General features: G+C 32.9%; 2 protein-coding genes across 3 annotated transcripts; both read left to right on the top strand.

The window, feature by feature from the left end:
* The first annotated feature begins 807 nt into the window (after positions 1-807).
* On the top strand, positions 808-4,008 carry LOC143596130 (uncharacterized). 2 transcript variants are annotated; one of them, XM_077074981.1, is made up of 4 exons: positions 808-1,130; positions 2,193-2,642; positions 3,349-3,661; positions 3,779-4,008. In XM_077074981.1, exons 1-4 carry the CDS (start codon positions 834-836, stop codon positions 3,913-3,915), a joined length of 1,197 nt encoding a protein of 398 aa, XP_076931096.1. In that variant the 5' UTR covers positions 808-833; the 3' UTR covers positions 3,916-4,008. The 2 variants fall into 2 exon arrangements, with proteins under 2 accessions (XP_076931096.1, XP_076931095.1); XM_077074980.1 differs by having other exon boundaries at positions 3,349-3,689; positions 3,735-4,008.
* Positions 4,009-7,953: 3,945 nt separating this feature from the next.
* LOC143596129 (EH domain-containing protein 1-like) lies at positions 7,954-13,995 on the top strand. The gene is made up of 16 exons (XM_077074979.1): positions 7,954-8,054; positions 8,133-8,212; positions 9,505-9,573; positions 9,663-9,720; positions 9,821-9,876; positions 9,985-10,021; positions 10,100-10,167; positions 10,492-10,605; positions 10,707-10,809; positions 10,886-10,935; positions 11,542-11,670; positions 11,759-12,010; positions 12,100-12,179; positions 12,735-12,861; positions 13,197-13,340; positions 13,738-13,995. The coding sequence occupies exons 1-16, from the start codon at positions 7,970-7,972 to the stop codon at positions 13,921-13,923; spliced, it is 1,638 nt and encodes a 545-aa protein (XP_076931094.1). The 5' UTR covers positions 7,954-7,969; the 3' UTR covers positions 13,924-13,995.
* Positions 13,996-14,661: the final 666 nt, after the last annotated feature.

The following is a 14,661-nucleotide window of genomic DNA, read 5'->3' as shown; positions in this document are numbered from 1 at the left end:
ATTTTAACCCATTGGATTTTGGTCCAATTAAGACACATAAATTCACGTTGTATTCATGTAAAGTTAGAAATCTTAACGCGCGTTACTCTCTTATTAGTAGGCGTGTGCAAGAAATTGAAAAAATCGAAAAATCCAAATAAAAAACTGAACCGAAACAAAAAACGACGGTTAGGTTTTATGTTTTTGTAAAAACTAAACTAACGGTTCGGTTTTGGTTTTGCATGTAATAAATATCGACCCGAATCGAATTTCTTGATTTTTAATTTTTGTATATTAAATAATTTATAAGAATTTAATAAACATGTAACTCAAATACTTTTGGGCAAATGCATAATAGTTTATTATTTAACAATTAACAAAATTAGTTATAACTAAAATTTCCTAAATTCATTATTTTCGACCAAGTTTTCTTCGACCAAAAATTTTCAAGCTCAAATGGAAAAAACTGAAGAAATCAAACGGCTTCAAAAATCTGAAACCGAAGTTTTGGTTTTCGGTTTGGTTTTATCTCAAAACCACACCGAACTTCACTACGTGCACGCTGCTTACTAGTTTTAAGCTACTACTTCCTTTAGAAACAAAAAAAAAACTTTGAGGCCTAAAGTATTAACATATTTAACCTGAGGGGCACGTCTTAAACTTTCACCATACAAAACTTATAAAAATGGAGCCTATATCAATCAAAATATCAATCACAGTCAAACCAATCACACCCAATGGCCGTAGAAGACGGAAGAGTATCTGTCTCTCTACTCTCCAAAAAACGAGCATTCGCACGGTCCGCCTCACACGCATACGATGAGCTCCACAGTTTCCGGTCATGGCTGCGTTGGATGTGCGTTGACCAGTCCAACGGTTGGACTGCAACTCTGTCATGGTTCATGTTCATTCTCTTCACCTTCATCATCCCCGGCTTCTCTCACTTCTACCTTGCCTGCAGCGACTGTGATAACCGCCACGCCAGGCCTTACGACACGCTTGTTCAGCTGTCGTTGAGTGGGATTGCCACGCTGTCGTTCGTCTCGCTTTCGCAGTTTGTGAGGGTGTATGGGCTTCGGAGGTTTTTGTTCTTTGATAAGCTGTGTGATGAGAGTGAGACGGTTAGGATGGGGTATACTGCACAGCTTAATGTAAGTACTCTGTTTTATTTTATTTTTATTATTATTATTATTATTATTGTGGATTTTGTTTATTGATTAAAGTTTCGATCTCTGGTTAATATGTAATTTGAGTAATTTTGCTCTAATTATGTAGTAAAATGGATTATTAACAAATTAATCCGTCAATGAATATGATGAGTTTTCTAAATTTTGATTGAGCAATTGTGATCAGAGATGATGAGAATATCTTTTATTTAAATGTTTTGGTCAACGACCTAAATTATATATAATAATATAAATGATTTCCTGTAGATTTTTTGATAATGAATCCCTCTGCGCTAAGCAAGAGCTCAAACTCGGCTCATTTCGAGCTCGACTGGTAAGTAGTTTTTTCAAATTCAAGCTTGGATTGGGTTTGACTTGTTTATTATTTAGTATTTGAATTTATATATTTATAATTAATTTGTTATATATTTTGATGGCAATTTTTATGTATAACAAAATATATATTATTTAGATATTTTTATCAAAATTTAAGTCTGTTAGTATTATTATATAAATATATATTTTATATATTAAGAGGAAGGTTAACGCACAAATGAAATTAACTTGCTAATTGTGAGAATCAAGTAGAGTAAATATATAATAACATCATAGAGTAATTATGTAATTACTCTACGAGAGTAAACGATGTAATTACATAATTACTCTACTTGTATATATAATTACTGTACTTGATTCTCACAATTAGCATGTTAATTTCGTTTGTATTTGATCCAAACCCTATATATTAAATAAATATTATATAACTAAATAGGCTCGTTAGGCTCATGAGCAAGTTTAAAAATGCTCAATAACTTGATTTTGGGCTTGGGCTCGCTTATTAAACAATATTATCTTTGGTCTTGGTTCTAACTTGTTTAAGCTCGGTTCGAGTTTTTAACAAGCTGAAACGCCTGGCATGCATGATCTGCTTTTGGGATCAAAACGCATCGGATCTCTACGCGCTTCTTAAAAACCAGTTTTGTTAAGTTTCCTTTTCTCTAGTTCATTCTTATTCTGGCTCTAATTGTTGTGAATATATAATTGCAGAGATCACTTAAAATACTGTCCATCTTCGTGATCCCGTGTTTTACAGCTGAGAGTGCATACAAGATCTGGTGGTACACTTCAGGTGCAACAGCCATTCCTTTTTTGGGGAATGTTGTAGTGAGTGACTCAGTAGCATGCATCCTGGAACTCGGCTCATGGCTCTACCGAACTGTGGTGTTTTTTCTTGTCTGCGTGCTTTTTCGACTCATTTGTTACCTCCAAATCCTCCGGTTACAAGATTTTGCTCGAGTTTTTCAAGTTGACTCTGATGTCGAGTCTGTATTGAGGGAACATCTAAGGATCAGAAGGCACCTGAAAATTATAAGTCACCGTTATCGCGTTTTCATACTGTTTTCACTCATCATTGTCACAGTCAGTCAGTTTGCATCACTTCTTAATACCACCCGCCACACTGCAGACCTCAGCATTTTCAAATCCGGTGAACTTGCAGTAAGTGTTTCTGTAGCTTTGGTTTTTTAGTTAAAAGTCTAGAGGTAGCAAAGTTTGCTGGTTGGGTTATGGGTCAATGGGTTGACTCGAAACACTTTTCTGTCCAACATGGGAATAAACAGAATGAAGTTTAGGAAATCTAAATAAAAATAATAATAATAATAATAATAATAATAATAATAATAATAATAATAATAATAATAAATTTTCTTTTCATTCCTTAAAACTTGTTGAAATGAAATGTTTATTCATCTCTCCTGATATTAACAAAAAAGTATGAACAAATTTCGTTTTATATACAGAATACACATGTTTTAAATCATGGGAAGGTTATATCACACATAACCTATACATGTGTAGGTAAACATTTAAAAGTTAAAAAAAGCATATGAACAAATTAATTTAATTATATATATTATGTACATAATATAGGCATTTGTATATACTATATAAGAACTAAGAAGTAACCTTTTTAACATACACGAACCATTAATAAACAGTTTATGTTTGTTCCTTTATCACAGTAATGTAGTGTTATGTAATGAATGCCACCTTGTATTGAAAACATTACACTATTGTAATAATTAACCGTTACTCTCAAAGATAACCGTTTTTACCCAGTAGAGACAGAATGTTGCACAATTAGACGCAGGCATAAACGGTCTAGACCACCTTACAACATGGTTCTGTTTTTCTTGTATTGTAGTTGGTTTCAGTAAGCCTGCTTGCGGGCCTAATGATACTGCTGAGGAGCGCGACTAGGATTACACACAAAGCACAAGGTGTGACGTGTCTGGCCGCCAAGTGGCATGTATGTGCAACAATTGATGTCTTTGAGTCACCTGAAGCTGATACTGAAACTCCACCTGTTGCTGTTGTTGACAGCCCGGTGTTTCCATGTGAAGCATCTTCTTCTGACTATGATGATGTTGGCAGTGAAGAAGATGAGCTGGACAATACTAAACTCATACCCGCATATGCTTATAGCACAATCTCTTTTCAGAAAAGACAAGCCTTAGGTAAGTTTATTAACCAAGTTATTCTTTAGTTAAAAAGTAACAAGGTTAATGGTAAAATAAGAAAATTGAGTAGCTTAAAAGTAATTGATAACGATTCTGTTTTGAAATATTTTGTAGTGACGTATTTTGAGAATAATAGAGCTGGGATAACGGTATTCGGGTTTATGTTGGATAGAACTTCGCTACACACCATAGTGACAATAGAGTTGTCATTGGTCTTGTGGTTGCTTGGAAAAACAATTGGTATATCTTGATGAAACAACTCTAAGACCAAGAATGTTAGCATAGCTGTTGGAAAAAGAATGCAAATGTTTGGTTACTCGTGGATCAGTTAACATCAACGGTTGCATGTACCATGCAGAACAGGGTGACCGATGGATGCAAAAGCACCTTAAAAGGGTTGAAAAGAAGTCTAAAAGAAGTAGCAAAGACGACAGGATTAGTTAATACACAGGTCTGTTGATTATTATTTGTCGTGTATGTTGATTGTTGGTTCATTCTTTTCTGCTTTCTGTTGTTTGTTCCTAGATTAACTATTTATACATCATTACTAGATTCCAATCGAGTGGCATATGCATGAAAGGCTGAAAGTGAACACATGTATCACAAATTCAAGTTGCTATCTTGTTATGGTTGGATTATTGTTGGAACTACAAAGAAGTTATACATTTAATGGTGCTAATGATGAAAAAAGTTGAATAGTTATATGGTATCCACCATAGGGGTTTAATCATCATGTTGGCGAGTTGAAATTGATGAACCTGAATACAGCTTATATATTTATGTGACAAAACAACCTAAAATAAGATTAGGTGGTATTTTGCTTTTGATTTTTTAGTGGATCAATGTGTTTAATCTTTGAAAATTTGAACACTATCAACTTAGGTTAATGAGTTAAAACATGTCAACCGAACCCAACCTATTTTAATAAAACAGGTTGGACCAGAAAAACAAAACCTGACCAAAGCCCCAAAGGAATTGCAATCCTTGACTTTTGTTTTTACAAAAATGGCCATTGACTATGACGTGGCATAGGGTCAACCAAGCCCTGTGCTGGTGACTAGCGTAATATTTTATTTTATTTTTTCAAGAGGGCATTTCTTTCATCATGTACGAGTATTAAATTTAAGTATTTTGAATTTCTATTAGATTGTCCTGAAATTTTTTTACGGTGTATGGATCATTGTTTTGATTCTTATGTTGTATAATGGTGACATCTTAGCTATAAAAAGCTAAGAACAAAATAGTCAAGTGGCATAACCAGAAAAACAAATGTATGTGATATTGAATTATGTTGATAAATATTCCTGGGTGATGCGTTGGTAACTTGGTTTCTATTTTCATGTCCATTTAGACTTAAAAGTCATAACTATTTGATCCATAGGGTCAAACACTCAAACGTATAATTATTCAACTTATTAACTCAACTTGAGGGGCCTTTCATGGACAAACCAAACACGTGTAGAAATATGGTCATCCAAACATAAAGCCACGTAGTACTATAGCAGTGATAGCACTCCAGAATCATCACCAAGTGTGTGTGAGCGTGTGTAGCGACGGTGGGGAAGAACACAATCGAGAAATCAACAAATTCATCCAAATTGAAGTTTAAATCTTTAATCATTAGGTGCTAGGCAAGCCATCCTTTGTGTTTGGGATCTTTAATCCTTGGGTTAGGACAGCAATTGGAAGTGATCTAAATGAATTATGTAAATTTTAGTTTTAAAAGGACCAAGCTACTTACCAAGAGGTTTATATTCTCTAATGAATATTCATTTAGATCAATTAAAATCCCATCACTAGTAAAACATATTTGAAGTGTGTTTAAGTGCTAAAGCAATGAAAATTAACCAAATAGTTAATAACTATGCACTTGCCACAGCCCACAAGATACACATTAGGGATTGTTTGACGACTTAGGAAGTTGACAAGGAGTGCGCATGAATCAAGAGGTAGAAGTCTCAAAGTTCAAACGATCCACGTGAGATTGAATGACATTGACTATCTGACACGTTAGTGCTTCAAGCCTTCAAAGAGACATATTGTGTCGTATGTGATTGAATACTCTATTGAAGTAGTTTGATTACTTGTACAAAATTTGGTTTGCATGAATACTTTTCGAAGTAACATGAGATATAATTAAACATCAAGTCTAATGTCAAAGAATGTCACTGAATTAAAGGGGCATGCATGCTTATTGAGAGCACGAGTCCGAATCAAACAGTTCAAGACCGGAGCTTAATGTGTACTGGTCCGGGTCAAGCGTCATGATGAGAAATATAATTAGATATAGCGGGATAATAAAGAGTTAAAAACATTAATCTGGCATAACAAACTAGGGACCACCAATAACAAACTAACAAATGAAAAACAACTATATATCATAATTTGATGCTGACATGAAACAAATCATATCACCCTCTTGATATATACATTGCCAATTCCTAAAAGAATAATTTTGTCAAAGCTACAAGTTTGTTGATCCCCCGTAGTTTTATAACCAAAAATAATCTCATACATCTTCACAAAGTTTGATAGAATATTATATTTAACCAATAAAAAAGTCATAATATCAAATATACTCGTTTATTAAAACAACCCTTATATATTCACCTTTTTTTAACGACCAACAAAAGCATTTCATTAATACTCAAAAATACACAACACCAAAACAAAGGAAAAAAAGGAAACTAACATACAATCAAACCCCATCGAACTAAAGACATTACAAACAAAAGCCACACCAATTCTTCTAAAAAAGTCCACCTTTTTTTCTTCCTATTCTTGATCCAAAAAAAGCCCAAGCACCAAGCTTGAAACCTAAATCGGTGTCACGGAGTGCACCAACGCTCCTCCTTTTCAACAAACACCAATTCGTAATCAAAATAGGGCTATGAAAACTATAATAATTATTTATAAAAAGATAATAGTTTAATAATTATTTAAAAATATTACATCTATAATATATATAAATGAAAACCAAAAAATCCTACATATCGTAATGTGGTCGCTCCCCCTTTCTATGGAAGCCACCAGATTTCTTGATTTTTAAATGGAGGTCTCTCATTGATTTAACCCAGATTCATTGGTATGGGTTTTACCAAAACCAGATAGCTCTTAAACGGGTTGTAACATCTCATTAAATTAAAAATTAATCTTACAAATTATTTGATATGAAAATCCTATAAAATAGGAATATACTGAAATTTAATATATAATTTAAAAAGAAAAGATATTATTTATAATTAATAAACAATTTTATAGTAAAAACATAAGCGGGTCATTGGTCACAAAGTCCAGATAGCTTTTAAACGGGTTATAACATATCATTTATTTATGAAACCCTTTCATCATCTAACCCTAAGTATATTATTAACTTTCTTACAATAAAGAAAATTAAAATCCAAAAAATAAGTATTAAAAAACAAAAAATGTAAAACAACCATTCTCTCAAACCATCATATTGCTTTATTTGTAAATGAAGACTTATCACGCATTTGACCCGAATTCACGGGTAAATGTCTCACCAAACTCAGATGGCTCTTAAACGGGTTATAACATCTAATTATATTAAAAATTAATCTCATCAAATATTTGATATGAAAATCCTATAAAATATAGATATACTAAAACTTAATATCTTATTTTATTTAAAAAAAGATATTATTTATAATTAAGAAACAATTTTATAATAAAGAAAATAAACGGTTAATGGGTATCACCAAACCCAGATAGCTTTTAAACCGGATTATAACATATCATTTATTTGTGAAACCATTTTATGATCAAACCTTAAGTATATTAATTATTAACTTTCTTACGATAAATAAAATTAAAATCCAAATATATATATATATAATAAATATTAAAAACGAATAATGTAAAACAACCAACGTAATACGGGGGATAAAATATAGTACAAAATATTATAAATAAGCAAATTGGTTTTTGATTTTAATCGGGTAAATAAATTATTACGCAATCAAAGTGGAAAACAAACCATACCATACCGACCTAAATTTTAGTTCAAAACCCAAAACCATGTGTCTGTAACACTGTAACCCGTACGTAATGACAATATTATATTCAACAATCAACATAGCTTAAAGTTAAAATTAATTGATAATAATCATCTTCCTATTGAAGTTAAAGTTAATATCACTCAAAGCCAAAGGTTTGGCGCTCACACCACCACCTAAGCAATAATAATAAAATATCTTACCACTCAAGTTTTAAACAAAACCTCTCTCACCATCGGCGAGATCTGACATCCAAACAGAAATTTGTAATCTGTATGCTATCGATAGAATGGAGATTGATTCAGCAGCGATTAGTCGGTGCTCTGTAGACCACCGGAAGATCTACAGCGACTGGTTCACTGTTGCCGATTCAGGTCTCGTTATTCGTTGTTTGATTTAGCAGCTTTTGTATTGATTTTTGTATTGATTTGGTTTTTATTGTTTGGTTACAGATGGTGATGGACGTCTTACTGGTGCCGATGCTACTAATTTCTTCGTCATGTCTAATTTAGCTCGCCAGGATCTCAAGCAGGTTTGTGTTTGTGCCCTATTTTGTTTTTTTTGTGTTGAAAGGAACTGTGAGTTGTTGATAAGTGATAACCCTAGCTTCTATAGTTACCTTTGATTTGCATGTGATTGATTAGTGTTAACTGCTAAGTTGTGCGTGCTGTTGTGAAACATAGCATAGGTTTTTGTGTTTTTGGTTATTGAGTTATTGACTCGTTGTTCTACTAAAGTTAGCTGCTATTTAACAAGTGTGCGGGTTTATTTGTGTTGAAAGAACTGCAGGCAAGTTTGGAATTTTATCGATAGTATTTTTTAACAAGTTTTATTCGATTAGTTAGTTGCTATATAACAAGTGCTTGTTTATTTGTATTAAAAGAACTGCAGGCAAGTTTGGGATTTTTATCGTTTATTTGTGTTATTTTTGTGCTAATTCTGCACTTTCTATAATGACACTAAGAGCATACGCCTAAATACTTGATTAAGTGTTAGTGCATAGATAGTAGATAGGATTACCCTTTTAACGAAGTGAAATTAGATGGCACTATATTGTAGCAAATAAGTAGTGACACACAAACATCTTCTTTGAATATAATTGAAAAATGATCACCTATGGGAACTTGGGAAGACTCTGATATCCTCTTTGCAAGATCTGATGTTTTTTTGTCGGATTGCTATTGAAGTCTGAAATTGCTTTTATATGTAACAAAAAGCATCTGCTCATGTGTTCAATATTAGAAGGATAAACACCCATCTAGTTTACCTAACAGCAGAAGCAATGCCAGTAAGAAAGTAGGTCAGAGTCATAGATCATGCAATCTTCTTTATCAACCAACACCATTAGAATGTGATTCAGTATATTTAGTATTCACATAAGAACACACCACAAGTGAACCATAATGGTTCCTGGTATGTCCTCCAGACTCCAGTGGTGCGCCTATAAGGATTCATTTGCATCGATATTAGTGTTATTTTGACAACTATTAAGTGGTAGATGAATTATGGGCACTATAGATGAATCTACAGTTTCTTGAAATCAAGGATCTTTGATAGGCTTGACAAAGCAGTAATGGCCTACCTAAAATTCTAAAGCTATTCTAACTGTAAGTCTGTAACTACATGATAGAAACATTAGTTATAAAAGGTGGATTGACTATCTAAAAATTCAGAATTTGCAAAGTATTCTACTGTTCTATGACATTCTTTTATTCTTTTATGTATATACTACTTTTTCTCATAATTAGCCAATTGTTTTTCTACTTTTGAATCCTAAATTCCTAACTTATTTATCTTTCCCACCTGTTTATATGAATACATAAGGTGTGGGCAATTGCGGACTCTAAACGACAAGGCTTTCTTGGCATTAAAGAGTTTATTACTGCAATGCAGGTAATTTGCTGCCTTTAACATTATATATATTTTTTAATTACACTTGTCATTTCTATACACATGACCTTTGGTGTATTTGGTAATTGCTGCTGATTTCTATGGCACAAGCAGGACATGCAATAAGTAATGACCTCTTAAACTCTGAAGGTAGGCAATGCAGTCACATTTTTTTCTCATTACAATAAAATTTTAATGTGCATTATTTACATTTGATTGGTTTTCTTAATACTGAATTTTTACAACGCAGTTGATTTTGAAAATCTGAAACCACCGGTGATGGACGGTCTGGATGTCTTACTAGCAGTATGTATACCCTCCTCTCATTTAACGAAAAAAGAGCATTAGGGTCACTATGAGCCTAGAAACTAAATATTTTTATTGAAAGCCTAACTTGCTTATCAATATATGTAGAGGAAAAGACGTCCAAAAAATGATTCTGAATCAAATGGTAATGATTTTTGCTGCTATAATTATTATTTAAAAAATTGTCTCTACTTTTTGATCTTCACGCTCAACATTGATTTAGGTAATTCACAGCTGTCACCACCCTCAGCATCAGCTAGTTGGTTTACTTCATCAAAATCTGCAAAGAAGGTATGTGCTATGACCTTTTTTTTATTATTTTTCTCACCATGTAGAATAAGGTTTAAAAATGTGGAAATCAGATTAATACTGTGTTCAACACATAGAAACACATATATGATGCTTTTTTTAAGAGCATCTTATCCTGGTCCTAGATGCAACAGAGTCTTCTAGCATAATATGCATCATGCAAAATAAGCTTACGCATTTCAATACTTCAGATCTATCATTAGCCGTTAATGTTACAAGCTATCTTCACATTATCATACACTCATTATATTTTGTAGCTGCTTCTAAACTTTATGTCTTCATTCCATACTGTTTATGCTTGCTTAGGTTCCCTTAACAGCTGTTACATCAATCATTGATGGCCTGAAGAAGCTGTACATTCAGAAGCTGAAACCTTTAGAAGTCACATATCAGTTTAATGATTTTGTTTCCCCCTTATTGGTAAGTTGTTTTAATCTGTGTGTTTCGTATACAGTTTCCTCATTTGAATTATGACCACCTATGGTTTGTTTACATGTTAACGTTTCTTGTTCTGTTTCTAGACAAACAGCGATTTTGATGCCAAACCAATGGTAATGCTTTTAGGTCAATACTCAACAGGAAAAACAACGTTCATTAAACATTTGCTTAGAAGTAGTTATCCAGGCAAGTTCTTCTCTCATTCCATTCTTTCTGCCTCACTATTATCACATGTTTAGTTATTATCAATTTTTTATAACAGGAGCTCATATTGGACCTGAGCCTACCACAGATAGATTTGTTGTTGTTATGGTATGCCTTGAATTTTCCTTTTACTTTCTTGGTATGATCACATCGCTTGTATTCATCTGTGGGTGTGTTGGATTGCGAATATTTTGTTTTTGAATATCTTTTAATAAATTTTATGGGATATGATACACATCAAATGTAGCATGTAAAGAATCTTTGTTGCTCATGAAAAAAAGCAATTAAGTAGTAAGCTCGTCTTCGAGAAAAACAAAATTTAACTGCACATTATATTTGAAAAACAAAAAACTCAAACCATGTTTTAATAAGTCCCATCTTCAACCATAATTCTTATGCTCATACTTGATATAATCATATAAGAGTACTGCTGTGACCTATGGCTTTTACTAAAGTTAAACAGTTGAGAGCTTTTTTTGGTTGAAAATGTTTTTGATAGCTGTATGCAAATCTCAAAACTTCAGTTATTGCATAATAACTGCTTCGTTTAAATCTCAAGTCTCAGAAACATTGTTTTATCCAGCTTCTTTTTCTTTATATTTATTTTTCTTGTCATCTATACAACAAATTTTTGATGGCAGACAAACTTATTGTCAGTTTTTGTAGCACAACAGTAGAGACTAAAACTTCAGTTTTTATTTGTTGTTTCTATAGAACGGACCTGATGAAAGAAGTATTCCAGGAAATACTGTTGCTGTTCAAGCAGACATGCCGTACAGCGGTCTAACTAACTTTGGAACAGCATTTCTGTCAAAGTTCGAGTGCTCTCAAATGCCACATCCTGTTAGTTTACTTGCCAAAACTTATCTGTGTTCAATTTAATCATTATTTCTTCATGCTAAACCATATTCTTTGTTTTCTTGAATGAAAGCTGCTGGAGCATATTACATTTGTTGATACTCCTGGAGTATTATCAGGAGAAAAACAAAGAACTCAAAGAAGCTATGACTTCACAGGTGTCACATCTTGGTTTGCAGCCAAGTGTGACCTAATATTGCTTCTCTTTGATCCTCATAAACTTGATATTAGCGATGAGTTTAAACGTGTTATATCTTCCCTAAGAGGAAACGATGACAAAATACGTGTGGTATTGAACAAGGCTGATCAAGTTGACACCCAACAAGTAAGAGATAATTTTTAATATTAAATATATCAATGACCTTAAACGGACCTAGTTATTGTGTTGCTTACACGTGTTTTTCTATATTGTAGCTTATGAGGGTGTATGGAGCCCTAATGTGGTCACTTGGTAAAGTCCTGAACACTCCTGAGGTTATGTGCGTATACATCGGGTATTCTCATCTAATTCTTTTTCTTAATGTTCTGCAAATACTCAACCCGCTAAACAAATGTCAACATTGATTCACAGTTCTTTAATTTGATAGTTAAATATTCACTACCACCTTCTTTTGATTTTGATAGGAATTTAATTTGTTAAATTTACTCTAATATTTGCCTTGCCTTTTATTTATACATCTTAAAAAGCTGCAAATCTCAATTGGGCACTGATTATCAGTTCATCACACTTGAATCAATAATAATAAGCTCGGAGGGGAAGTTCCAACCTATTGTAAAACATAGGGGGACTGAATTCTAAACATAGCACTAAAGTTCATATAAATTCATATGTAATGTGCAACACGTGATAGATTTGTATATAACAAATCTATCATGTTTGCTTCTTTTTTTTGTATGTTTTGTACCATTAAAACATTCAAATGGCTTAGCATAAAAGTTTCTTCACACTTAATAATTTAATGTCCTGTGTTTTTTTAGATTTTTGGATTATAATTTGCTTGTATTGTTTGAAACTTATGGCGTATTTCTTAATTCTTATATGTCGACAGCTCTTTTAATGACAAACCCATAAATTCGGTTACTGCTGGGCCAATTGGGACAGAGCTGTTTGAGAAAGAACAGGAAGATCTTCTTAGTGACTTAAAGGACATACCTAAGAAGGCTTGCGACCGCAGAGTGAGTTTTATTTTTATTGCATTTTTCTTGTTTTCATTTGGAAGGTCCCATCTCTTTCTTCATGAAGTTGGGCCCCACAATGAAAATGTGGGGGCACACCAATCAATACCAGTTTGCAAGTTAATACTTAAATCCTAATAAGGTATTGGTTGTTCCCCCTTTTGTCTAGAACTCTAAAAGTATTAAAATTATAAATTACTATTGATCCATTTGACTCGTTAAAGATTAAAATAAAAAACACATCGATCCGTAACGGGCTGGAAGTACCTTCTCTAAGCACAAGGGATTCTAATTATATATACAATCATATATTGTTTGTTCAATCTTATTTACAGATCAACGAATTTGTGAAACGAGCAAGAGCAGCCAAGATTCATGCTTACATCATCAGCCACCTGAAGAAAGAGATGCCGGCCATGATGGGTAAGGCTAAAGCTCAGCAGAAGCTCATCGATAACCTGCAAGACGTTTTTGCAAAGGTTCGTCTCTATCTTTATACATATAAATGTTTTTTTAGAACCAATCTTATGTTGAGAATTGTGAGAACCGCTTTTAACCCTTGTACTTTTTGTTATGTAAATTGACTAGAATGCATGTGGATTTCAATATGTTATTTATTTTAAGAAAACATGGTATTAATATATTACATGCCCATTGTTATACTTTTAAAATAGGAAAATTAGGAACACAGATAAAATCAAAATAGTGTTAATGGCTTTATTTTATCTGCTTTTCTAATTAGCTTTTCTAATTAGGACTGCTTTTCTCATGGGAACTTTATATAAATATGTTTATGCAGTTCTCCATAGGACACTGGTTGTGAAATAAGCACACCCCTATATATATGCTTGTGTGTTTATTGGCTTTTGCAAACAGGTCCAAAGGGAGCACCACTTGCCAGCGGGAGACTTTCCATTTGTTGAAAGCTTCAGGGAGAGATTGAGCGGTTACAACCTGGACAAATTTGAGAAACTGAAGCCGAAATTGATCCAAACAGTGGATGATATGCTCGGTTATGACATTCCTGACCTTTTGAAGAACTTCAGTAATCCGTATGACTAAAGCGGTTTGTCAATCGTATTACTTGTAATGTGCTGTGTGTATGATGGCAATAGGAAAGCATTGTTTGCTGATACGAGTATGCGTATTGTTATATTAGCTGTTAAAAGTGTTTTGATAGCTGATTCTTGTAATATATTTTAAAGTCGTAAATTTGAATTTTGAAGTTACGAGGTTTGTTATCTCGATGAGTAATCCAAAAACATGAAGATGACTTGATATCTCCCACCAATTTGCTTAATGCAAGAGGTTTGTTGTTAAAAGTGATGTCGTTTTGAGCCTTCCATAACATCCAAAAAGTAACAGCCAACACCGCTTGGACCGCCTCACCTTTTCTTTTTCCCATCCTCTGTATGGTTTTGCACTTTCTGGCATCTGATTTTAAGATATTTGCAGGATAGAAGTTTATGCATGATTCAGTTTTTGCTAAACTTGCATATCTAAGAATAATCTAATTTGCTTTCTTAAGTATCTAGTGAAATGGTTATAGTTTCTAATCATGTATCAAAGTTGTTTTACATGACAGACTAGAAAACTTTTTGAAAATTCACCTAAAATGAAATTACATTTTTACTGCGTTTTACAACATTGTTTGATATTGTTTGCACTTTGTACAATATATTTCCTTAAACTGTATTAACAAAATTTGTTGAAAAGTTTATTTTATTTTTTGAAATTTAAGGACAAATTTATAAAATTCTGAGCACGATTATCACAAAAGTTAATACTATCCCTATTTTT

The sequence above is a fragment of the Bidens hawaiensis genome, unplaced genomic scaffold (assembly GCF_021521415.1).
Source record: "Bidens hawaiensis isolate Kalapana, Puna unplaced genomic scaffold, B.hawaiensis_p1.1 tig00046083_1, whole genome shotgun sequence".
Lineage (NCBI taxonomy): Eukaryota > Viridiplantae > Streptophyta > Magnoliopsida > Asterales > Asteraceae > Bidens > Bidens hawaiensis.
The sequence above is the reverse complement of the archived record's forward strand: the minus strand, read 5'-3'. Positions and strand labels throughout refer to the sequence as shown.

Coding starts and splice junctions, on each gene's coding strand:
- LOC143596130 (XM_077074980.1), top strand. CDS start 834: ATGTGCGTTGACCAGTCCAACGGTTGGACTGCAACTCTGTCATGGTTC. Junction 2,643..3,348: donor TCAAATCCGGTGAACTTGCA/GTAAGTGTTTCT, acceptor CTTGTATTGTAG/TTGGTTTCAGTAAGCCTGCT. Junction 3,690..3,734: donor ATTAACCAAGTTATTCTTTA/GTTAAAAAGTAA, acceptor AAAATTGAGTAG/CTTAAAAGTAATTGATAACG.
- LOC143596129 (XM_077074979.1), top strand. CDS start 7,970: ATGGAGATTGATTCAGCAGCGATTAGTCGGTGCTCTGTAGACCACCGG. Junction 10,168..10,491: donor CATCAAAATCTGCAAAGAAG/GTATGTGCTATG, acceptor ATGCTTGCTTAG/GTTCCCTTAACAGCTGTTAC. Junction 12,862..13,196: donor AGAAGGCTTGCGACCGCAGA/GTGAGTTTTATT, acceptor TCTTATTTACAG/ATCAACGAATTTGTGAAACG.